The 27,818-nt window shown below is 37.3% G+C and overlaps 1 protein-coding gene across 2 annotated transcripts in view; it reads right to left on the bottom strand.

The window, feature by feature from the left end:
• Zip102B (Zinc/iron regulated transporter-related protein 102B) overlaps positions 1–27,818 on the bottom strand; it is a 166,972-nt gene that overhangs the window by 92,126 nt on the left and 47,028 nt on the right. For both annotated transcript variants that reach the window (XR_010858473.2, XM_067135183.2), the window contains exon 4: positions 20,359–20,421. Coding sequence is in view for 1 of the 2 variants with exons in the window: in XM_067135183.2 (XP_066991284.2) it covers positions 20,359–20,421 (63 nt within the window). In the remaining variant the exon portion in view is untranslated. The remainder of the gene's footprint in view (positions 1–20,358; positions 20,422–27,818) is intronic.

The following is a 27,818-nucleotide window of genomic DNA, read 5'->3' as shown; positions in this document are numbered from 1 at the left end:
CAGTCTGTAATGATAATGTATATAATGTATGTATGTATGTCCATTTCTGTTTGTGCTTAGTAATAACCTGTTGTAATTAGGATATGTCTGAACATAGTTTAAAATTATTGTAGTGTATTGCAGTATCTGAACGTAGTTTAAAATTATTGTAGTGTATTATAGTATCTTATTAGAAATTAGAGTTTATTCTATTACTGTGAAATAGATTGCAGGCTAAGGGCTCCATTCAGGATCAGAATTCAAGACAGGTGTCTGTGAGAAATCGGTACAAGTCACTGCAGGTATAGAACAACAGAAGGAAGATGAGGAACAAGTAACTCTTGTTGAGAAGTGTGGAAGTAGGAGGAAGAGAAAAGGTAGAAAAGGGAGATGTGGAGTAGAGGATTGGATAAGACAGGTGGAACAGGGTCATGGGATGGAGAAGAGGGAAGCAGCTTCTGCAGCTGTCAGGAAAGATAGGACTGACCAGGAGGGGAGGGGATCAAATGAGGTGGGTAGGGTTGAGGCTCTGGTCATGGGGGATTCCATGGTAAGACATGTGGGGAAAGTGTGTGAAGAAAAGAGAACCAGGGTACAGTGTTATCCAGGAATTAGGTTGAGGCAGATGCTGAGGAAAGTAGTAGAGAAGGAGGGAAAGCAGAAGGTGGTAGTGTTTCATGCTGGTATTAACAACATAAGACAAGCAGGTATTAGTACCAACATAGTTAGGAATGTGTGGGATCTGCTAAATGCAGCATGGGTGAAGTTAAAGGAAGCGGAGATTGTTATCAGTGGAATACTGTGTAGGAGGGATACTGACTGGAAGGTGATTGGGGATTTAAATGAGACTATGAAGTGGGTATGTGGGAAACTGGGAGTGAGATTTCTAGATCCTAATGGGTGGGTAGGAGATAGGGATCTGCGCTCAGATGGCCTTCACTTAAACCGCAGTGGTACATATAAGTTAGCCGGGCTGAGTGGCTCAGAGAGTTGAGGCCCTGGTCTTCTGACCCAACTTGCCAGGTTCGATCCCGGCTCAGTCCAATGGTATTTGAAGATGCTCAAATACGTCAGCCTCGTGTTGGTAGATTTACGGGCACGTAAAAGAACTCCTGCGGGACTAAATTCCGGCAGCGTCTCCGAAAACCGTAAAAGAGTATTTAGTGGGACATAAAGCAAATAACATTATTATTATTATTATTACATATAAGTTAGGAAATTTGTTTAGAAAGGTTACAGACAGGTACATTCAGGGAAACGGGGTGGGCTAGGGAACAGTGATAAGGGTACAGGAAAATGGAAGTCAAGCAGGGATGACATAAAAATGTTAGTGCTGAACTGCAGAAGTATTGTAAAGAAAGGAATAGAATTAATTTAATATATACTGTATATACTTACCAGATATTGTAATATGAGTATAATCATGGCCGAGAAATGATATAATGAATGTAGAAATTTTCTCACGGAACTGGAGTGTGTATCGTAGAGATAGGATAGGAGTGGTAGGAGAGGGAGTATTCATTCTAGTGAAAGAATTTGTAAGCTACGAAAAAGTTACAGATGACAAACATGAAATTCTAGGTGTAAGGCTCATCTCTAAATAGCCAAATTGATGTCTTTGGAGTGTACAGACTGGGAAAGGGTAGTGCTGACATTGATTCAGAATTATTTGATAAGGTAATCATCTATGTGGTAAACAATACAGAAAGGAACGCAATTGTAGCGGGTGATCTCAATTTACCAAATGTTGATTGGGAAGGTAATGCGAATGACAGGAAGCATGACCAACAAATGGCAAAAAGATAATATGGGAAGGGCATCTGATTCAGAAAGTGATGGAACCAACTAGTGGGAAGAATATTCTGGATGTGGTGCTGGTAAAACCAGATTAGTTCTATAGAGAAACCGAAGTAATAGAAGGTATTAGTGTACACAAAGCTGTTTTTGTGGAAGTTAAAAATAAATGTGAAAGAAAGGAAGGTATAAAAATTAGGACTATTAGGCAGTACCATATGGCTGATAAAACAGGCACGAGGGTAAAAGTAACTATGATCGGTGAAAAACGGTAAATAAAAATGTAAACAGACTCTGGGATGGGTTTAAAGCAATTGTTGAGAAATGTGAAAATAGGTTTGTACCTTTAAAGGTAATAAGGAATGGTAAAGATCCACTATATTACAACAGAGAAGTAAAGAGACTAAGAAGGAGGTGCAGGTTGGAAAGAAATAGCTGTGGAAATAAGAAATTGAAGAAAGTTACTAGGAAATTGAATCTAGCAAAGATGTCAGCTAAGGGTAACATAACGGCAAGCATAATTGGCGCTCATACAAAATTTAGTGAAAAATGGAAGGGTATGTATAGGTACTTGCAGGCAGAAACAGGTTCCAGGAAGGACATTCCAGGAATAATTAATGAACAAGGGGAGTGTGTATGCGAGGATCTTCAAAAGGCAGAAGTATTCAGTCAGCAGTATGTAAAGATTGTTGGTTACAAGGATAATGTCCAGATAGAGGAGGTGACTAATACTAAAGAAGTATTAAAATTTACCTATGACAACGACATTTACTGTAAAATACAAAAGTTTAAAACTAGGAAAACAGATGGAATTGATAAGGTTTTGGGGTATATATTAAAGACAATGGGTTGGGATATAGTACCATATCTGAAGTACTTATTATTGTTTGCATGAAGGAGCTATACCGAATGAATGGAGAGTTGCTATAGTAGCCCCTGTGCATAAAGACAAAGCTGAAAATTCAAGGCCAGTAAGTTTGACATGCATTGCATGCAATCTTTGGGAAAGCATTCTTTCTGATTATATTAGACATGTTTGCACAATTGATAGAAGGCAGTTTGGTGGTTAGGAAAGGTTATTCCACTGAAGCACAACTTGTAGGATTCCAGCAAGATATAACAGATATCCTGGATTAAGGAGGTCAAATTGACTGTATTGTTATTGACATATCTAAGGCATCTGATAGGGTAGATCATGGGAGACTACTGACATAAATGAGTGCAACTGGACTTGACAAGAGAGTTACTGAATGGGTGGCTATATTTCTAGAAAATAGAACTCAAGAGAATTAGAGTAGCTGAAGTTTTATCTGCCCCTGTAATAATTAAGTGGGGAATTCCTCAAGGCAATATTATTGGAACTTTATGTTTTCTTATATGTATATCAATGATATGTTTAAAGGTGTGGAATCAGAGGTACAGATAAGGCTTTTTGAAGATGATTTTATTCTGTACAGAGTAAGAAATAAGTTACAAGATTGTGAGCAACTGCAAAATGACCTTGATAATGTTGTGAGAAACAAATAGATAAACAAAGGGGTTAAAAGTCAGGTTGTGACGTTCACAAATAGGAAAAGTCCTCTCAGTTTTAATTACTGCATTGATGGGGTGAAAGTTCCCTTTGGGGATCATTGTAAGTACCTACATGTTAATATGAGGAAAGATTTTCATTGGGGTAATCACATAATATGATTGTAAATAAAGGGTACAGATCTCTGCACGTGTTTATGAGGGTTTTTAGGGGTTTTAGTAAGGATGTAAAGGAGAGGGCATATGTCTCTGGTAAGACCCCAACTAGAGTATGGTTCTAGTGTATGGGACCCTCACCAGGATTACTTGATTCAAGAACTGGAAAAAATCCAAAGAAAGCAGCTTGATTTGTTCTGGGTGATTTCCGACAAAAGAGTAGCGTTACAAAAATGTTGCAAAGTTTGGGCTGGGAAGACTTGGGAGAAAGGAGACAAGCTGCTTGACTAAGTGGTATGTCTCAGTTTTCAAAAGGAGTATATTTATTACCCCACCTATGCAATATAATTATTACCACATTATGTGGTTAAATAAACATAGGAATTCTAAATTTTAAGGGGCATGTTTTGCCCTTCTTTTATTGGGGATCATCAGCCTTATTTAATCTTAAAACAAGCATTGTTTAGAGGACATTGGCATTTATGGTTTATAAAAATTAAACTGTGATTTCTTAAGGTAATAACACTAAGGTATAGTAGTTATAAAATATGATGTTGAAACATAACATATACAACACATGTTAAAATCATTGTAAACAAATTTAAAATCTTTGTCCAAAAGAAAATTTGTGTCATAAAATTCTAAAAACAGTACATGTCTGACACCGAAGTGGATCCTCTTCGTAGGAGTAGGAACTCCAGACAGACCAACGCTGCTAATGCATTAAGATAGACAGTTACGGCAAATGATATAACCACGTTCTTTTCCTCTTTCTAGAGGGACTACACTTTCACGTGACAGTCAAACATACCTGTCAAATACTCTGATATACTCGTCTCAAAAGCAGCTTCAATCAGCACATCAACGTCTTTTTGCATTGGTTATATTACGATAATTTTTGGATCAATCAAATTAATAAGATAATTTAAAACATTCGCCTTTTCTCCTGGCCAATGTTTTTTGCGCCAGTGCGCAAAAAAATAAAATTCAACCTCAATGTTTCAACCATTCTAGTCTATTGAAGACTTGTGTTGACAACTGCCCCAAGCAAGTATATGCTCGAATTCTCTTATGAAGAGGATCCACTTCAGTGTCAGACATGTGCCGTTTTTTGGAATTTTATATGACACAAATTTCCTTTTGGACAAAGATTTTAAATTTGTTTACAATGGGCCGATTACAGAAATGACTAGTTTTAAACCTTAGACATCGTCTACCTAAACAACATCTAGCAAGATATAGCAGATATCTTGGATTCTGGAGGTCAAATGGACTGTATCGCGATTGACCTGTCTAAAGCATTTGATAGGGTGGATCATGGGAGACTACTGGCAAAAATGAGTGCAATTGGACTAGACAAAAGAGTGACTGAATGGGTTGCTATATTTCTAGAAAACAGATCTCAGAGAATTAGAGTAGGTGAAGCTTTATCTGACCCTGTAAAAATTAAGAGGGGAATTCCTCAAGGCAGTATTATCGGACCTTTATGTTTTCTTATATATGAATCAGTCATTTAAGAAAGGGCACATGTCCAAATTATCGTTTTTTCTTTTCAGATTAACATTCTTTTCATCCTGGCGCACCTTGTCACAAAAGAAAGGTCACTTATCCAGCCAGTAACATGCTGATATTTAAGGTTCATTTGGGTGTTGTTTGGAAGTCATGTAAGAAAGGGCACATGTCCCTGGATATGTGCCCTTTCTTGAGTGACTTCTTTGCTTACCGGAAGGAACATCTGCCTGTTCTTTGGTCAAACAGCTGAGTGCACCTTCTCTTATTTACTAACTTTGATGACCAAGATTATGGCCTCGGTTAATGCAGTTTCTGAGTGTTCTGGTAGCAGTAAAAAGCGAAAGAATGGTGTAAGAAATGTGCAAGGTTACAAATGTAATGTGATAAAGCAAGCGAGGATTAGCAGTAGTGAATATGTCAACTACTCAGGACGAGTGATCGCAGCTCGCACAAGAGGCCAATCTTGCAGGTAATTATAACCTCACATTTTGTGTCTTGTTTTATATCAAGTTAATACTGAACTACATTTATTTTTACAACACTTTAATACTTAAGGCTACTTTGCTTGTTGATATTACTGTATTTGTAAGGTTCTAATCACAACTGATGTGCAAAAATTATCTGTTAATTACCACAGTTGATCAATATAAAGCCTAACTTAATGTTTATGTGCCCATTGGCTTGGCCTGTGTCTCTTTGTAAAAGAAGATTTTTCAGGTGTTCCAAGAAGTGTTTTGAGACAATGGGTGAAAATGAGCAGATGAATATAATAAAACGTTACAGTGAACTGAACAGTAAGGATGAACAAGACATATGTTTATCGAGTCTTCTTCAAAATGAGCATATAAAACGTAGAAAACCTACCTGCAACCCCAAAATTAGTAAGCCACATTCTGGAGTGTTCAAGTACAATGTCTTAGTCAATGCACAGCGGGTGCAAGTTTGCAAGGTGGCTTTTATGTGATTCTTTGGTGGTGTCAGTGCCAAACACCTGTGGAGGCTCCAGAGTTTACTTCTTCAGGGGAAATCTCCACAAGATATGGGAGGAAAAGGAAATAAAAACAGAGCTCATAGTGAAGATTCGGTGCGAGTGCTTCATGATCATATAGCGTCATTCCCCGTAACGTCTTCACATTATTCATCATGAGAGTACAGATTTCGTTCATCCGATTTAAGCTGCCAGAAGATGTATGACCTTTTCAAGGAGAAATACCCTACTACCAATATAACGTACAAGTACTATGTTTAGTACTTCAAACAGAATTTTGACCTGTCATTTGGCCCGCCTCAAATTGACACATGCATTAAGTGTGAGGAGCTGATCATGAAAATCAAGAGTCCTTTCCTGAATTTAAATGCCGGGAAGGCAGCTGAGGCTGAACTAGAAGTGCATAAACGCAGGAGCAAGAAGTATTTTTCAGTAATGAAGAAAACTGCATTAGAATGCAAGAGTAATCCAGAAATACTAGGACTGTGTTTTTATTATTGTCAGAACCTTCCCCTGCCAAAAATACCAGTACAGGACATATTCTACATGCGACAGCTTTGGGTGAACACGTTTGGTGTTCAAAATATGCAAACAAATTTGTCAGTGCTTTATGTATACCACGAAGGTAAAGCTTGTAAAGGTGCCAATGAAGCGTATAGTTTTTTGTTAGACTATATCCAAACATGTGTACCAAAGAGTGTAAAAGAACTTTGACTGTTCTCTGATGGCGCTGTAGGGCAGAATAAAAATCATACAGTGATCCGATTATGTGCAGGACTTCTTGATATGAAGCGATTTGAAACCATTCACCATTACTTCCCTATGCGAGGGCACTCATTCAATACCTGTCAGAGATTTTGCTATCATTAAACGAGCTGTTTAAAAAAACTGATCGAATTTATGATGTGAGGCAATATTGTGAAATTATCTTACGGGCACCTAAACGTCATGACAAGTTCACCATCATTCTGGTACAGGCGAGCGATATTCTTAACTTTACTGCATGGTGGTCAAAATTTTATAAGAGGGGAGGGTTGTTAGATGAATCTCGAGCAAGAGTAGTGTCTACCAACTTGAAAATTTGTTTCCAGTCAGCCTCATTCATGCACTTTCTTTACTCTGCGAATGATCCGGGAACTGTACGGACAAAACAGTTCATCAATGGCCTTATTGAACACACCTTCCGTTTGCATCTAGACAGCAACGTTCACCTTCCTAACGAACTAGCCTACGAAGAACCAATTCCTATTGACAGGAATAAGATGAATGACCTAAAGCGTCTAGAAGTGCACATTCCGGGGGAGTACAAAGACTTTTTCAACGAGATACTTGCATGACCAACTGTTCATGTGACTGACGATGATTGAGATTAACTGTCATCATTCAAATGTTTATTATTGTAGAACGACGACACAGTGTGTCCAAGTTATCTGAATAAACAAAGTGTTTTTGCTCCAAAACTGATTTTCATTCAGCCGTCATTTTAGAAAGGGCATATATCCATTTTTTAAATCTGCCAATTACCATACGGTCCTTCATCTTTATTCCATATTTTATAACGTAACCTATCCACAACCGTTAACACTAACGGACGAAATACCTACATCTAACGTAACTAGCAAGACTGGCTTTTAAATCAGTTTTTTGCTCCTCCTGAAAAGTTGCATTTCTGGACATGTGCCCTTTCTTAAATGACTGATTCATATATAAATATAAGTAAAGGAGGGGAATCGGAGGTAAGGCTTTTTGCGGATGATGTTATTCTCTATAGAGTGATAAATAAGTTACAAGATTGTGAGCAACTGCAACGTGACCTCGAAAATGTTGAGAGATGGACAGCAGGCAATGGTATGTTGATAAACGGGGTTAAAAGTCAGGTTGTGAGTTTCACAAATAGGAAAAGTCCTCTCAGTTTTAATTACTGCGTTGATGGGGTGAAAGTTCCTTTTGGGGATCATTGTAAGTATCTGGGTGTTAATATACGGAAAGATCTTCATTGGGGTAATCTCACAAATGGGATTGTAAATAAAGGGTACAGATCTCTGCACATGGTTATGAGGGTGTTTAGGGGTTGTAGTAAGGATGTAAAGGAGAGTGCATGTAAGTCTCTGGTAAGACCCCAACTAGAGTATGGTTCCAGTGTATGGGACCCTCACCAGGATTACCTGATTCAAGAACTGGAAAAAATCCAAAGAAAGGCAGCTCGATTTGTTCTGGGGGATTTCCGACAAAAGAGTAGCGTTACAAAAATGTTGCAATGTTTGGGTTGGGAAGAATTGAGAGAAAGAAGAAGAGCTGCTCGACTAAGTGGTATGTTACATGTAATAAATATCATTTTTGGTCCGTATTGATGATATTAGATTGAAATAATAACATTAAGTTATTTATTAGACCACCTAATCAATACAAAATCGTCTTGGATGATTTACATAAATTTGTTAGCTAATAGTGGGACATGTTTCGCCTTCTCTGAAGGCATCATCAGCCATAGTCTTAACCTTAAATTAAAAATAAGCGTCTAAATAACATGTAGTGATGAAATGAATTTTAAAATCTTGAAGAGATTTGAAGTAAAATAACATTAAAAATAACAATGATGGTTTGAAAATACAATGTGATGAGATACAATAGTGGAAGTATTAACAAAATTAACCTTAGAAGGCTGCTAAAATAAGTACAATGGAATAAAACAGATTGTTAAACAACAATTTTAATTTAAGGTTAAGACTATGGCTGATGATGCCTTCAGAGAAGGCGAAACATGTCCCACTATTAGCTAACAAATTTATGTAAATCATCCAAGACGATTTTGTATTGATTAGGTGGTCTAATAAATAACTTAATGTTATTATTTCAATCTAAGTGGTATGTTCCGAGCTGTCAGCGGAGAAATGGCGTGGAATGACATTAGTAGACGAATAAGTTTGAATGGCGTTTATAAAAGTAGGAAAGATCACAATATGAAGATAAAGTTGGAATTCAAGAGGACAAACTGGGGCAAATATTCATTTATAGGAAGGGGAGTTAGGGATTGGAATAACTTACCAAGGGAGATGTTCAATAAATTTCCAATTTCTTTGAAATCATTTAGGAAAAGGCTAGGAAAGCAACAGATAGGGAATCTGCCACCTGGGCGACTGCCCTAAATGCAGATCAGTATTGATTGATTGATCTAAATCGAGCACGATCTTCCATTGCATAAACAATGTTCAGTCAATATTTAACTAGACATCGCTTAAAGTTTCAGTTTTGATTTGAAAATGGAGACAGAAGTATCTTTCATGCAACTCTTGCTTGTCACAACCAATGAAATTCGTCGGTGCGCGCGCCGAACGCCAGTCAACTGTTTGTCTTCCTACACATTACTCGAATATGGCTGAACATGACTTGCCCACATATAAGAGTATCGCTTTCGGTGGAAATTAAATCTCATAATATTGTTGACACTAAAGCGACACGCTACCGTACGGGGAAGTGTAGCTTTCATTATAGCGTTGTTATAGTGAGCGTAACCTACTCGAATACGGTAGCTTCGATGAAGGGAAGATGAAGCAATTGTAATGTGTAACCGAGTGTGTTGTACGGGCCATATAGATGCAGCTAGCATTCTGGAGATCATAGGTTCAAAACGCACCATCGGCAGCTGTGAAGACTGTTTTCTGTAGTTTCCCTATTTTTACACCAGGCAAATACTAGGGCTGTTATTATGGCCACGGCTCTTCTTCCCCAGTCCTCTTTAAACAATAATCACCACGATCACCACCACTTGCCTTTTCCTATCTGACAGTTGCCGAAAACGTAATACGATTATATACATAATAACCCCATACAACCTACTTTTCAGTTTTCACTATTTTGTTTGTTTACTTGGCAGTAAATATAAGTGAATCCCTCCCGGTTGATGTATGTGACAGCCCTCTGACTATCGGAACACGTAATTCTTATATGCATGTAGTCGAAGTGACCTATAATTCCATGAAAATTACCCCATGTATATAATAAAATATATCAGTTGCCAAGAATTGTATTCAAGTTGACAGTTACCGGACTGTCACTTTGTCAGTCTCAAGAAAGAAGTCTCTCGGAAAAGTGAAACCTTATTTTAAAATCTATCTCCCTGTGCATGTCAAACAAATTACTGCAATTTAGCAGCGGGCGATCCACAGAGGCCGTCGGACTAACCTTTCTTCCTGGAATTGTCTCAACATAATACAAATTACATATTTCATGGTCCATAACCTCTGTGATTCACTTCTCTCATTTGAGGTTAAACAGTGCTCTCGGCAGCATTTAAACATGACCGGTTGAACATCGGTTTTAGAGTGTGAGTGATAAATAATGTGTCTGCAATGCAGCAGCCATACTTAGGCATTGTTTAACCGTACACATTGTCTAAATACCGTTTCTGCAATCGGCCCATAATGATTTTAACATGTGTTGTATATGTTATGTCTCAACATCATATTTTATAACTACTATTCCTTAGTGTTATTACCTTAAGAAATCACAGTTCAATTCTTATAAATTATAAATGTCAATGTCATCTCAACAATGCTTGTTTCAAGATTAAATAAGGCTGATGATGCCCAATAAAAGATGGGCGAAACATGTCCCGTTAAAATTCAGAATTTCTATGTTTATTTAACCACATAACGTGGTATTAATTGTATTGAATAGGTGGGGTAATAAATATACTCCTTTTGTAAACTAAGTGAGATCGCTGTTTTCAATATGGAACAAAAATGAGAGTGATGGTTTGTAAGTGGTATGTTCCGAGCTGTCAGTGGAGAGATGGCGTGGAATGACATCAGTAGACAAATAAGTTTGAGTGGTGTCTTTAAAAGTAGGAAAGATCATAATATGAAGATAAAGTTGGAATTCACGAGGACAAATTGAGGCAAATATTTGTTTATAGGAAGGGAAATTAGGGAATGGAATAACTTACTAAGGGAGATGGTCAATAAATTTCCAATTTCTTTGAAATCATTTAAGAAAAGGTTAGGAAAACAACAGAAAGGGAATATGCAACCTGGGCAACTGCCCTAAATGCAGATCAGTAGTGAATGAGTGAGTGATGGGAGGCTGTGCAGCAGTCATGGGTCAGTATTGCTCCACAACACTTCCAGTACTTTGTGGAGTCCATGCCATGCTGCATCACCGCCATACTCAGGGCCGCACAGAGTGATACAACGCTTCTAGCCAGCATCTCTAATTCAATTACTCATCAATGTATTTCACTACAAGGAAGAGAACAAGGGTATGCGTGAGGCGAGTCTCAATTTTTCTCCTTTTTAATTTCTTTTCTGTATGTTTATTCATTCCTAATTCTGGCTATCACTTCCAGATTTGCTTCTTTGCCCGAGGTCCTAAGTCAACTTACGGACATCATATGACAAGGAGATCATAACCATAATTTTGTTATCATATGTATTTTAATGCTAAAATTATTCCTGCAACATTGACTTTGTCTGGTAAGCATATGTTTTAGTTATCACATAATCTGTTTAATTTTTATTTGGCTGAAGATGGCCATTAAGTGGCTGAAACTAGTCCCAAGACTGATGTAATATTTACTTGATATATTGCATTGCCAGTTATTTCTTATAATTGCACTTCAATACAGAACAAAAATGAAATTTATGGGTTATAATTCACAAATCTAACAAAGGCAGGGAGAAGGTATGGGAAACCATCGTCAAAAAGAGACTGGGTACATGAACTGTAGAAATGGAGCAAGCAATGTACAACAACTGTGTCAGCAGCGTACAGACTCCATTCGAAAAGACAGAATGCTTTGGAAATGAAACTGGACCAAGAGGGGAGTGTGCTCGCTTTTTTTTTTCCTAATGGTTACGGATGAAATAGTTAAGGAGACAGAGAAAGCATATGGGAATAGGGAGATGAAGTTATTACTATCTGCAGACGATATTGTGGTCTGAGGAATGAACAGCAGGGAAGAACAAGAACAGCTTGATGCAATGACCAAGAAAATTTAAAAATATATGGTATGAAAATCAGTGCAGAGAAAAGCAATATCATGGTTATATCAAGAGGAGAAAGATAAGGGAAAGGCATTGTGAAAATTGGTGGTCAAGTCCTTGAAATTGTTGACAGTTTCAATCACCCACGGAATGAATTAATGCAGAATACAACACTAGACGTGGAGATTAGCAAGACGGTGCAGCAGGGCAATGCGTTCTACCAAAGTGTAAGAAACATCGTCTGGAGTAAGTACCAAGGAAGTGTGAAGAGAATGTACGAAATGTATTATACACCCATATTGACCTATGCAGCTAAGACCTGGACAATGACAAGTAAGGATAAGCATAGAATTCAAGCCAGAGAAATCAAATACCTAAGAAGGAAATAGGAAAGACAAATTGAGAAATAAAGATGCGAGAAAGGAGGTCGGAATGGAAAAGCTAAATAAGAGGTGGGCGTGGCCTTAATTAAGGTACATCCCCAGGATTTGCCTGGTGTGAAAAAGGGAAACCACAGAAAACCATCTTCAGGGCTGCCGACAGTGGGGTTCGAACCCACTATCTCTCGAATACTGAATACTGATAAGAATAAACTAAAATGGTTTGGGCATGTAAAGACGATGGAGGAGGAACGAATACCATAACATGATGGAGAGGAAGTTCGAGGGAAGTAGAGTGAGGGGGAGACCCAGAACAAAGGTGGATCGGGCCAATAAAGAAGAACCACGCCAGACTGGGACAAAATTATGGAAGAATGGTGAAAGAATAGAGGAAGGTGGGAAGTGCCATAAATGCCCTGACCCAGCAGGAGCTGGATAAGGGGAAAGGAGGAGGATTATATGTGCAAGCATTCCATTGATATTTCGTGGATATTTATCATGTTTAAAATTAACTTTTAGGACTTTAAGACAATGGACAGATTTCAGCTAATTCAGTACAATCATGCTTCTTTTGTCAACTAATAAATTTTCAGGTTAGGTAAGTTTTTTGCAGCATGCTAAAACTGATGTCAAAATTTTCACAAGAATTGAATTGAGTTCTTATGACTATATAAGTAGATCTTCTGTGGAATGTACGTTTCTTATCACCTGGTAACAGTAATTACACATTCAAAGCAAGATTTTGGAATTTCTTAATGAAAACAATCTTGACTATGAATATCAATTCATTGTACAAGGACAGTTTTGTCATTATACTGTATTAGTAGACCGTAAAATTCCTTGGATTTCTTCTCCCTTAAAGCCAGGCCTGTGCAGACATTGCCTTTTCCATGTACACCTTACCTCTCTATGTCTAATTTTGCTGTCAGTTCTTTAGGTATACCGTTTGAATTGCATCTGAAGAGTCCAATAAAAATGTGCCTTCACTGTGAAGGTAATTAGGTATAACTGAATACAAATTATTGTATCTGATTGATAACCTTGTTGTTAAAAGATATACATTTATCTCTAATATTTTGTTCACTTGTAATAGTTTCTGCTCCTTTACAGCAAATATTCATACAATAGTATGGAACTGAATAGCAAAAAACTCCAAATTTGATACCCAACCTCCACGTTGTTGAACCCATACAACCAGTTAGTTTTTGTACAAATCCAGTGGAAATTCTATCGAGAGAGAGAGAGCATATATTAATGAACAACAGTCCGTATCATGTTGATCAATATTATCAGCTTGTGACATTGCAGGCATTTCGCCGAGGTCAAAGGAGTTGTTCATATCCACCTCCATTCATAACTACCTATTTTCTTTCATGCTTTATGGTTATGTTAATTATTTTCCTGATCAATATTACTAAAAATAACAACAATCATACAGACTCAGCTACCGTACACAAACATTTTAATTTGACGCCACCTGGCTTCTTGCTCGTCAATTTTTTAAGTTCCTTTTCACTCTAGACCTACTGGACGACAGAGTAAACCGGATCTCTCTTGCGAGTTTATGGCTAAGTTTTTAATGATCTTTTGGGGGGGTAAACACCAAATGTGTTACCAGAGATCTTTTACATGCCAACATTGTACGAGATGGAGTGTTGAATAGACTTTATTACGCACTTCAAAAATCAGACTATCTCTGCCAGTTTTAAACCCACTATCTTGGGATCCGAAGACACACTACCACTGAGCCACAGAGGGATAGATTTACATATCTTACAAAATCAATCATGACAACAACGATCATCCCCACCATTTAACTAGTTACCATGGAGACTAAACAATATTTCCGTATCAGCAATGTTCAGTGTTGGAGGACTTTGCACTGAAATCTAAATTTGTGAATATCTCTGTTATTATAACCCATCAGGTAAAACTGAGCGAGACACAAGTAATCGGTTATTGCAGTGTCTGTAAAGTTTGTTATATGCACGTTTGAGATAGAACAAGTATTTCCGAAGTTGGTGTTTTTTTTTTTTTTTTTAATTTTTTTTTTTTACAACTGGCTTATGTTGCACCGACGTCTTACCCAATTTTATGGCAACAATGGGATAGGAAAGGCCTAGGAGGGGAAAGAATGCGGCCATGGCGTTAAAGTACAGCTATCTTCAGGGCTGCCGATAGTGGGGTTCGAACCCACTATCTCCCATATGCAAGCTCACAACTGTGCGCCCCTAACCGCGGGGCTAACCTGGCTGGTTCGAAGATATTTGGAAATTTGCAAAAAACTCCATTGTTGTTGTTATTATTATTATTATTATTATTATTATTGATACTTATTTGTTGTGCTTGTTTAAAGGGGCTGAACATCTAGGTCATCAGCCCTATTATTATTATTATTATTATTATTATTATTATTACATCCATTCAGGAAGGCGCGACTTGTGCTGGTAACATAATAGGCTGACTTGGCCTAAGCAAGGAGTCACCCTCTTGATTATGAAACTATAGTTAAATTTATCTATAAATATTTACAACAGAAATAATTACAACAAATACATTTATACAATAAATATGCACAGATTATTATTATTATTATTATTATTATTATTATTATTATTATTATTATTATTATTATTATTAACAAGGAAAAGTGTATAAAAAACAAAAAGATCAGAAATTATATTTTTTACAACATTTATTATGTATAGCTTTTCAAATACAGCCAATAATATTGGAGAATTTTTATTTCCCACTTTGGTCCCCTTAATATTGCTAGCCAATGTATCCTATCAAATAATATATAGACTAATGCAATCTCAAGATATCCCTGAACATAAATACAGAGTTTCAAGAAATTCTGTCAAGCCGTAATGTTCACCCAACTAATCAGACGGACATTGAACTGAACTCATTTTTTGTCTTTTCTACACCTAATACGAAATAAAAATGAAGTATGAGGCAAAGGTTTAAAATGTGTAGACAAAACTATGATTTTATTTATACAAATATACAGTACAGCAATAATCAAGTATGATTCTTAGTACCTATCAAGATTTCATCAACTGATATTAGCTGATAAGGGTTTACTGAAAAATGAAAACCTACAACCTGTTTTCCAGTCTTTGACCGGGTCAGGGATGTAACGAATGAACCATATAGGCTATTATTACAATGGGTTCACCACTCCCAAGGTGATATTAATGACTGATAAATGCTATGAAATGATAATGGAGAGTGTTGCTGGAATGAAAGATGACAGGGAAAACCGGAGTACCCGGAGAAAAACCTGTCCCGCCTCCGCTTTGTCCAGCACAAATCTCACGTGGAGTGACCGGGATTTGAACTACTGTATCCAGCAGTGAGAGGCCGACGCACTGCTGTCTGAGCCACGGAGGCTCATAAGGGTTTACTAATGGTTGAAATTTGTCCACTAAATGAAAGAAGCTAAGTAATTCACAATGAAATGACACTACAGTTCCTTCTCAATGCTCGCTTCCACCTAGTGGAATCGAACTAAACCGAACAGCCGAAATTTCCACTCGACCACTCACATCTAGCAACAGATTCAAACAGGATTCAAACAGAATTCTACCGGAAACTACAGGCTTGCAGGTCTGACAGAAGGTGTGGAAGAGGTAGAGCGTTATTACGAGAGATCAGAGAAGTTTCTGGGAGCATGAAATTAAGAGACGAAGGGAGATTATTTGCACTTATTTGTATGTTTACTGTGCGGTGGAACTAGGTCCAGGCGGTACATCAGAGTTGCTGCACTGCTATTCACTGCTACACATGGGAGGGCAGGGACACCAGATCCATAACAGACTATATCTTAACCAACATTGAATTCAGGAATTCTGTTAGGAATGTGCTGGATTTTAGGGGATTTTTCAATGATACGGGCCACTATCTGATCTGTAGTTAGTTAAGTATCTCTAGGCCTAGGATACAGAAAATGAAATCTGTCTGCAGATGATGAAAAACCACAGCCTGTTTCCAGTCATTCGACAGAGTCAGGAATGGAATGAATGAAACCCCATCTAGCAGCGAGAATAGGAATTGTGCCTTGTGCCGGCTGCCAAAGCCTGTCGCACTCCTCTGGGGCAATTATTAATGAATGACAGATGAAATTATATTGGAGAGTGTTGCTGGAATGAAAGATGACAAGGAAAACAGGAGTACCTGGAGAAAAACCTGTCCTGCCTCCGCTTTGTCCAGCACAAATCTCACATGGAGTGGCCAGGATTTGAACCATGGAACCCAGTGGTGAGAGGCTGGCGCGCTGCCGCCTGAGCCACGGAGGCAGATGATATTGTGCCGAAAGCCTGCAGTGTAATATCTTGGAACTTGAAAATAGGTGCAATGGGAATGGTATGAAAAGGTTGGAGTCAGAAGGCCACCGCCTCAATTGTCTGCGTCACTCTGTCTGGCAGGTATAGAACTAAAAGAGGCCACAAAACTAGTTATAAATAGAGGACTGTGGTGGCGGTTAGTAAATTCCCAGAAGCTTGCAGACTGAACACTAAAAACCTTAGCAGTCTATAATGAAGATATATGTACTATGTATAATAAGAACCGGGTTTCTGAAATTTTGAATCGAGCGAGTTGGCCGCGCAGTTAAGGGCGTGCAGTTGTGAACCCCACTGTCAGCCGCCATGAAGCTGGGTTCCAGTAGTTTCCCATTTTCTCACACCAAGCAAATTCTGGGGCTGTTCTTTAGTTAAGGCCATGGTTGCTTCCTTCCTAGTCCTGCTATATCCCATCATCACTATAAGGCCAGTCTGTGTTGGTGTGGTGTAAAACTTAAATAACCGAATCAAAGTACAGGATTAAACTTCGCTTACATTTTGCCCGATAGGAGGACTATTTCCTCATCCTTCATTATTCCATCAGCATATGGACAGTGTGTGACATTCATTCGTCAACGTATTTTATAATGTTGGGTGCCAGTGTCTGTTTAACTACAGATCCTTGAACATCAAGGATGCACAGAGCTACATAGCAGTCACGGTGCTTTTTATAAATGAAGGTTTTGAAGTATTAGTTCTGGGAATGTAAATGGGGCACTGAAAAAATTATCTAGGATTAGTTAAGAATGTGAGTGACGAGATGGTGAAAAGGACAGTGGGAGAGAAGAAAGCAAGATGAAGATATTGTGCTGCTATTGATGTTTTTACCAAGGTGAGGCTAGCGGCTGCAAGAGGCAGCAGGTATGGTGATTGTTCTTCCCAAAAGTTGTATTATGTTACATTTATATCCTAATACTCCAACCTAATATGTTACTGCAATGTAACGGATACACAGGAACATGATACTGAAAAGTAACCATTTGTCCCATCCCTAGCCAAATACCATGTCCCCAAATCTTGTTGCAAATGTCTGATTATCTGGACACCTATCTCTTTTAGGAGCCCAGCTGCTATGCCATTTGGGCCAAGGGCCTTACCCAATAACAAAGTCAAAATAATGCCATACCACTCTGATTCCTTTGATATAACAAATATGTATGCCAACAGTCCAGCAATAGAGACGATTAACCTCAACAAACTTAATTTAAATAGTCACAGTAATCTTAACAGGATGGAAATAGAGCAATTTCTGAACATTTTAGAATTTGTTCTTAAAAAATAATTGTTTACATTTAATAAAATCATATTCCAACAAAAGGGACTCCCTATGGGTTCCCCACTTCTGGAAACCTCACTGAAAATTTCGTAGACTATTTGGAGCAGTCTAAAAGAATCAATCAATCATTGGTCAAGATATGGAAATGATGATTTTACCATCATCGACGAATGTGTCACCAATAGTAATAATGTACTTGAACAACTTAAGTGTTCAAAACCCCCAAATTAAATTCAACCTCGAATCTGAGTTTTAAAAAATCCATTAATTATTTAGATCTTAAAATCACTACAAGCAACCACTCTCAAACTCAATATATAAAGCAAACCTTCTCAAACAATTAATGTGATTAGAAAAGATTCCTTCCAGCTCAATACGCATAAGATTGCAACTTTTTATAGCATGGTTCACAGAGCAATCAATATCCCCCTCTCAGATAATTATGGAAAAGAAATTTACACTATATACACTATCACTGTTAACAATGGCTTAAGCAAAAATTATTCTGACAAGATAAACAAGATAAACAAAATAAAATAAAATAAAATAAAATAAAACTGTTAGTATACTAATTAACCCTCTACTGCAAATTGTTGCTGTTAGGCAACAAATAACTTTTCACCTGTATAAATGGATAAATCTTGTAGACAGAGGTAGTTTTATGGCAGACCTTCAACTGTGCAGTCAATTAAACACATATCCCAGTGATGCCTTGTTTTTTCCTGCATAACATAAGACAAAACAGCCCTACAACCAAAGGTACTCCTTCCACCCCGTCAACATCCAAGCGTACCAATCACCGTTTATTTTACGTGGGCCCTCCCCATCACATTACCACAGGCTTCAGGAGTACCTCTGGCTCAACCTCAAAGACATTACCGACCTACGGTCGTGCAAGCTGTACTTGCGCCTTGCAGTTCGTACCCATGGCCAGTAGGTAGTAATGTTCGGTCTTTGAATGTTAAAAGCTTTTATAGCATGGTTCATAGAGCAATCAATATCCCCCTCTCAGATAATTATAGAAAAGAAATTTACACTATATACACTATCGCTATTAACAATGGCTTAAGCAAAATTTATTCTGACAAGATAAACAAAATTTAAAATAAAACTGTTAGTATACTAATTAAAAAACCCAAGACTAAAAAAAAAATTTCACTTACAACAGCAAGTCATATCACAAATATTTTAAAAATCAAAAATTTTACACTGCTTTCAAAACTTCTAATAATAATAATAATAATAATAATAATAATAATAATAATAATAATAATAATAATAATTCTAAACTGTTTTACAATACACTTACTGTGTATCACTCTCACTGGAAGGTGCAGATATTGTAAATTCTGTAAATATTAATGATTAGGATAATAATAATAATAATAATAATAATAATAATAATAATAATAATAATAATAATAATAATAATAATAATAATAATAATAATAATAATTGTAGGATGAATTGACTTATACTGTGGACTCAGAATAATTAAAGTCTAAGGAATGTAGATGTGACTGCATGGCAGATTAAATTTTACTGAAGTTAATTCAAGGAATTATGTTGAGTTTTGGAAATATTATTATATGAAATTACACATTGTTACATCTTTATGAAGTCAACAGTAACAGTAATATGACCTTATAGGTTTGGAATACTTGGTTGAGTGTCAGACGAATGTTAGGTTGGGAGAGATCACTCTCGCATAATTTAAATAATCCAGGACACTACGTCAATTATTGTTATTTTATTTAGATTTCAGTAATCCCTACAACTGACATTATTATGCAGCAGAGAGGAGGAAAGCAAGAATTTCAATTAGAATTGGCTAACAATATGTAAAAGTGAGATTTATAAAATTTTGACAGACTTTTATGAAGCTACAATATATCATCACAATGCGAATTTAGTGATTTTTTAAATTTAATTTAATAAATGTCAATCTTTTGTTTTAATGAGAGAGTAATTTGCCAAATGCCTGTCCACACCCCTTTTTAAATTAAAAATGCCTCTGATAAGTACTAAGCCTCCACACACGAACAGTCCACGATGGAATTTCTTGTGTTTGCCGGCTGAGGAACCCGGAAAAAGGGGGCAGTACGTATGATTAGATATGGAATGTAACAGTTACATAGAGATGAATAGGTTAGCTTAGGATAAGGTGAAATGGAATGCTGCATAATGTTATTGCATGGACAGAAAATAGCCACAGCTACTGCCTCTACCATAATTAAATTCAACTTTCAGCATACTTAAAATTACAAAAACACTTTGGGAAGAATTTGGTGACATTAGAATACCTATGCAGTACAATGAGTGATTTCACTCCTTTGCGAAATATATCTGATCTTTTTCAGTGTATATCTAAGGCCAATAAAATTTTATGAGACTGATGTATAAGTATACAGCATACCTGCAGCATGGACAATTAGTCCCAGCGTAGCAGTGTAATTCCTTTCCAATCCTCCCTCCAGATCTGGAAAGAAAAAAGAAAAATGACCAAAGTTAAGATGCAACAATTTTAACACAATATAGGAGACAAGGAAAAACATAAGCTGGTGTTTCATATACTGATGAGCAACAGAATTAGATACACCTAGCTAGTTGTGCATAGCACCCCTTTCACCCTGATGATGGTGGCAATGTGACATAATAAAGATTCCACAAGATACCAGAAGCTTGGAAAGTCATATTGTTCCACGGGTGGGCATGATCTGACAGCAGGTTGTCAGATGTACCACGGGTCCCATTTCAGCCTATCCTATCTTTGCCATAAGACCTATCTGTGTCGATGCGACATAAAGCAAATTTCACTCCCCATACAGTGATACAACTAGCTCTGTCCTGAACTGTACCCTGTTACAAGAGAATCCATTGCCTCAAGTGCTTGACGACGACCCTGTACCCAGCCATCAACATGTACAAATGGGTCAATATGTTCATTGTTTGTGAGTGTGAGTGTATACCTCAATACAAACTGCTTAAAAACTTTACATAAGATTTTCCATTTTCTGGACAATTTGTTATGAGAATCTTTCTCTGTGCTTCGAGAGCTCAACGGTGCTGTTCCTGTGGCAATGTTATTCTTTGTGACCTGTGGTGTGAGTAGTGGTACCCAAGTGGACTTCTATACCTCACTGCGAGGTGGTGGTCCTGTATGGTAAAGCAGTTCACATTTCGTAGTTATCCAGCATTGAATTTGCAAGTAATATGTTGTTCAGAGACTTGTCTATCCACTCTTACCATACAAGTCAGTCAACAGTGACCGCTGCCAACAACATGTTGTACCGAGCTTGATAGCTGCAGTCGCTTAAGTGTGGCCAGTATCCAGTAATCAAGAGATAGTGGGTTCGAATCCCACTGTCGGCAGCCCTGAAGGTGGTTTTCCGTGGTTTCCCATTTTCACACCAGGCAAATGCTGGGGCTGTACCTTAATTAAGGCCACGGCCGTTTCCTTCCCACTCCTAGACCTCTCCTATCCCATCGTTGCCATAAGACTTATCTGTGTCGGCGCGACGTAAAACAAATAGAAAAAAAAAATTAAATGTTGTACTCCATGGCAGCTGAACCTAGCGATGGTGGTTTTGCCCAAATCTAGGTATTCATGGTACAAGGCTAGTAGAGGACGGGTTGCCTCGTTTCCATAAGGCCTGAAGATACAGTTGCAAGTTATGAATCTCATTCCGTATTGACGGTTATCACTTTACAAAAGAAAATATTTATAAAATCCTCCTATCAATACAATTCAAGTCATCTGTTAGATGAAGCAAAGTCTATACATGTTTCAGCCTAATCTCAAGGCCATCTTCAGTAGTAAAACAATTATTACATAATATACAAACAAATTAAAAAACGTAATGATGTGAAGTGACAGTGATCATGATAAGTGAGTTAAAAACACATTGAGGTGCAAAGTCCTCTCGTCTAATAGATCTTGCTGGCTGTTAAATAAAACATTATGCTGAGGAGTGTAGTGAGACCGTCAATACTACGAATAAAACGTGTAACATCTGTAATGAGAAAAAAGGAATATATGAGTGGATGAAGAACAAGTTAAAAATGATGTACGAAAAGAAAACTCATATGACTTACTTGTAACTAAAAGTTGTCGTCTCGAATGGAGATGACCTTGTCGGTCTCAAGTCACATTGACAACTAAGCCTGTGTGTGGCTTACTGTGTATCTGTGTCGATGTGGTTGGGAGGGGTAATGGAGGGGGAGGGGCAGGGGCAGGGAGGGAGGGACGTTGTGATTCGCGGAAGGAGGGTGTTGATGGAAGGGCGGGTCTTGTTCTAGAATGTCTGTAGTGAAACTCTTTTTTATTAATGAACTGTTCGCAGATGAGCGGGACAAAGGTTTCCAATAAAATATTTTTCTTTTCGTTGATTTCATTTAAGTTATAGACGGGATTGTTATATTGGTCGATATCTATATATATATATATATATATATTCTCTAGTATATTAAGTAAGGGACCTTTCTGTTCGTAATGCAGGATCTTTAAATCTTGATCAATTGTTGTGTATTTATGATTTTTCTCTCTACAATGTTCGCTCATGGCTGAGTAGCGATTATACTTTAGGGCTTAAAGTATAGATAAGAAATGTGTTTTTCCACCATTCAATACACAATTTATTTTAATATATTAAGCTAGTACCGGTTTCGGCCCTTTAACGGCCATCATCAGCTAGTACATGTTTTGTTTAGCCATTAGACAATACACAAGTTGTTATATTAGGCATCCGGATGTCTAATGGGGGATGGAAATGTATATAATAACATATATTTAAAATATCAGTGGTTAGGGTAAAAAGTTACAAATAGAGTATGAGTATGTAAAACATATTAAAAACACACAGGCCACAATATACAACATTTAAAAAGTTTCAACACATTAAAATGGTGCGTATGGGTAGACACTTGTTAAAATCTTCAGTTCATGCTATGTAGATTCCATTCTTCTGTCCTCTGTGCAGTTACTTCTAAGTTATGTTGATTATATTGCGTAAGGTAATCTTCAAGGACATTTTGAAACTAGTGTATGTCTTATTGATGTGGGCCTTTGTCGTGATGAAATTTTGTTGTGTTATATATCCCAACTTGTGATATGCTATGGCAGGTTTCAATATAGCAAACAGCAGGTCTCGAGCTTGTATTTAGAAGTGGTCGGTGGTAACACCTCTCTCGTCTATGTTTGTTCTTGTAGTCTGTAAAGATAAAGTGATGTGAGTATGCCGGTAGTGTGTGTATGAAGGAATGCCTAGTGTGTGTATGGATAGAGTACTTACTATGGTTGTTGTGGAGGTCTTGTGCCGATGTGTTTGAAGGCTTGTTGTGTTCTGCTGCGAGTGCGTCTGGGGCTCATATTAGCTGTGGAGGGGAATGTAGGTGGAGGGGAAGAAGGAGTGGCTGTTGGAGAAGTAGGGGCGGGGTCAGGCTTGTGATTCGTTGGTTTGTTAGAGCGTGTGTTTACTATTTTGAGATAATCATTCTTTAATGTCGGAATGGCTTTGTCAAAAATGATGCTGGTTTTTTCATTAATATCATTAATGTTATGATTGGGGTTGGCGTATTGGTCTAAAGAAATGTAGAAATCTTCGGTTATGTTGAGCAGGGGGCCCTTGGAGTTTATATTAAGTATCGTCATGTCGTTATTGATGTTTGTGAAACTATGCTTGGATTCTTCTACATGTTGGCCTATTGATGAGAAATGGTTATGTTTTACTGCATTTATATGTTCATTGTAGCGGATGGTGAAGTTTCTGCCTGTACGTCCTATGTAACTTATGTCACAGTTGTTACATTTGATACGGTAGACACCTGATTGGTTGTATTTATTGTTATTATTGACTGTTTTAGTGTTATGTATAATGTTGGTACTATTGTGTGTGGTTTTGAATACTGTTTTAATGTTGTGCTTCTTGAAAATATTAGTTATAGTATATATGTGGGTGTTGTTGAAGGTAAATAGGGCATAGTCTTTTTTGGGTTTGGCTGTTTTTGCTAATTTAGTTTTAGGTTGTGATTTTATTTTGTGAATGATTTTGTTAACCATTTCTTTGCTGTATCCGTTGTGTTTAGCTATGTCGTGGATTAACTTCAATTCATTATTTTGGTCTTCTGTTGTCATTGGGATGTTAAAGGCTCTATAAATCATACTATAATAGGCTGCTCTTTTATGTGTATTGGGATGAATGGAGTCATTTTTTATGGTATTTGAGGTGTGTGTGGGTTTCCTGTAGATCTTGTAAGATAGGTGGTTGTCGTGTCTGGTTATTGTTAAGTCTAGGTAATTTAGTGTACGGTTGTTTTCGGTTTCTTTGGTGAATTTAATTTGGGGATCTAGAGTGTTAAGCTTGTCTAGTATAGTTTGTGCGTCAGTGGATCTATTATCTAACACTACGAAGACATCGTCAACAAATCTGCACCAAAAATGTATGTTATCTATTTCTTTGATTGACGTGTGTTCTAAGTTATCTATATATATTTCTGCTAATATTCCGGAGGCAGGAGACCCCATAGGTAGGCCTTGTTGCTGATAAATGGTATCGTGAAATCTGAAATAGTTATTGTTTATGGCGAATTCAAGTAAGTTTATGAATTCGTTTATTTCTAAGGTGCTCAAGTTGCTATTGTTTTTTAGGTTAGATTCTATTATTTTGATTGTTTGTTTAACAGGAATGTTAGGGTACATATTTATTATGTCAAATGAAGCAAGGGTATGGTGTTGTTCGATCTTTAGCTCTTTGGTTCTGTTGCAGAAATCTATTGAGTTTAGTATTGTTTTGTTTGCTAAAAATGTATAGTGCTTTTTTAAAAATTTTTGGATGAATTGCGATAATTTGTAGGTTGGACTGGCTCTATAGTTTATAATAGGTCTCATAGGTACGTCTTCTTTATGTATTTTTGGGTAGGCTTTCGCAGTCGGTAATTGGGGGTTCATTGTTATGAGTTTAGCAGATTCAGTTTCGGTGAGAAGAAAATGTGTGTTTTTAAGTAAAATTTTTAAGTTCCTTTGTATGTTGTTGGTTGGATCTCGGCGTTTAATGGAAAAAGTATTATCTTGGAAACATTTTTTAGTCTTTGCTATGTATTCATTTTTATCCATAATGACCGTAGTGTTGCCTTTGTCGGCCTTCGTTACTAGTAGATTGTTTTGTTTTTATTTTATTTTTAAGTTTGTTTAAGTTCGATCTATTGGTAGTATTCGTGTTTGGGTTATTATTGTGGATGCTATTGATGTATTGCGGAATCTTTCTACTGATTTCGTGTCTTACTTCGTCTCGTATGTCATATGGGATCTTTTGTAAAGCAAAATAATAATATACTTTAGGGCATTAAGATGTTCGGAGTATCTTACATTGAAACTGCGGCCTGTCTTTCAACGCATATTGGGCAAACAGGCCGCAGTTTCAATGTAAGATACTCCGAACATCTTAATGCCCTAAAGTATAATCGCTACTCAGCCATGAGCAAACATTGTAGAGAGAAAAATCATAAATACACAACAATTGATCAAGATTTAAAGATCCTGCATTACGAACAGAAAGGTCCCTTACTTAATATAGAATATATATATAGATATCGACCAATATAACAATCTCGTCTATAACTTAAATGAAATCAACGAAAAGAAAAATATTTTATTGGAAACCTTTGTCCCGCTCATCTGCGAACAGTTCATTAATAAAAAAGAGTTTCACTACCGACATTCTAGAACAAGACCCGCCCTTCCATCAACACCCTCCTTCCGCGAATCACAACGTCCCTCCCTCCCTGCCCCTGCCCCTCCCCCTCCATTACCCCTCCCAACCACATCGACACAGATACACAGTAAGCCACACACAGGCTTAGTTGTCAATGTGACTTGAGACCGACAAGGTCATCTCCATTCGAGACGACAACTTTTAGTTACAAGTAAGTCATATGAGTTTTCTTTTCGTACATCATTTTTAACTTGTTCTTCATCCACTCATATATTCCTTTTTTCTCATTACAGATGTTACACGTTTTATTCGTAGTATTGACGGTCTCACTACACTCCTCAGCATAATGTTTTATTTAACAGCCAGCAAGATCTATTAGACGAGAGGACTTTGCACCTCAATGTGTTTTTAACTCACTTATCATGATCACTGTCACTTCACATCATTACGTTTTTTAATTTGTTTGTATATTATGTAATCATTGTTTTACTACTGAAGATGGCCTTGAGATTAGGCTGAAACATGTATAGACTTTGCTTCATCTAACAGATGACTTGAATTGTATTGATAGGAGGATTTTATAAATATTTTCTTTTGTAAACTGAAGATATAGCGCTGCATTGCTGTGTGACATCACCACCAGACTATGGCTGGGAGGCAGAGCAGAAAGCTGAAGTGACAGTAAAGGCAACTGCAACAACTAACTATAACTGATTATATATTTAAGTCACCATAGTAATTATTGCTATAAATGCATGAAATGGAAGTGCCAAATATACGTTGACAAATATAAAATCACTAGCTGAAGACAACCCGCTTCGTTGTTTTTGTTTGTACATCTGTGCAGTTTTCTCTAGATAATACAGAAGACGTGTATTAACAGACGACTCTTTTTCTGTTTCTTTTATTTTTATTCTTTTTGGGGTACATAAGTATCTTACATACGGATCAAAATACATTTTATGTCTTGTTGTCTAGCGCATGCACAAACAGATGTTCTGCTCGACCGACATGCAAGAAAGCAACATAGAGCTGACCATGTGAGGAACAAGAATCTTTCAAATTAATTTCACAATAGCGGAACATTTGTCCCTGAGCCTTATCGATAGTCATACTATAAGCTAATCTCACTGGAAAGTGTAATAGTTTGAAGCAAAATGACAAATCATTTTGAGATCAATGGAATTTTTGGTTTGAAAACAGATTTTCCTTTTTCTTTGCTGGTTAGGATTACGGCCTCAATGATATCGTTAAGGAGCTGTTTCAACCATAATCATGTGCCATTACATAATATTGGTGATTACAAACTATCCACTTGATGTCTGTATCAATATGACAATTCTAAGAATCCAAGAATTAGTTAGCCACCTAATCATTAGTGATTTTATAATGATTTTATAAAATTGCCAAAGGCAAATAAAGGTATCGATTAGGTGGCTAAATAATTCTTTAATCCCTAATTTTGCAAGTATGAATGCAAGAATGCTTCCATCTTACATAACACTAAATCTGTCAATGAAAACAACAAATACAGCCACTGAGGAGTGTACCACATGAAATGCAACGATTGTGAAGCCAGCTACATCGGACGTACCGGCAGATGCTTTTCCATTCGCTACAGCGAACACGTCAATGCCACTAAATATAACCGCTTTTCATCCATAGGGCAACATGTCGAAGAACACAAGCATAAGTTCACTAATATCGAGAACGATATGGAAATTTTAAATATGAACCCCACAGGCCCATTGCTCAACATAATGGAAGAGTTTTATATCAATATGGACCAATACGCTAATCCCAACATCAACTTAAATGAAATCACAGATAAAACCAACATCCTCTTCAACACAGCCATTCCCATTCTAAAAGACACATATTTAAAAAGAATCAGCAGACACAAACCCACACAAAACCCAAAAGACACAACCCACTCCACCCCACCCCCTCCAGAAGGTGCTTCCCCCTCCCCCCCACCTCTCAATCTGGACACTACAACAGCCACACGACACACACGCAACAAGGTGCAGCACACTCCCGACTACACTTGAAGACATATCCAGCCCACATGTAAGTAACACACACTCTATAGCACACAAACCATTTAGCAGGCACTCTCTATCAGTTATTCTAATTCCTACTTCCATTTAGCAGGCACTCTCTATCA

This window comes from Anabrus simplex, chromosome 1 (genome assembly GCF_040414725.1).
Source record: "Anabrus simplex isolate iqAnaSimp1 chromosome 1, ASM4041472v1, whole genome shotgun sequence".
Lineage (NCBI taxonomy): Eukaryota > Metazoa > Arthropoda > Insecta > Orthoptera > Tettigoniidae > Anabrus > Anabrus simplex.
The sequence above is the reverse complement of the archived record's forward strand: the minus strand, read 5'-3'. Positions and strand labels throughout refer to the sequence as shown.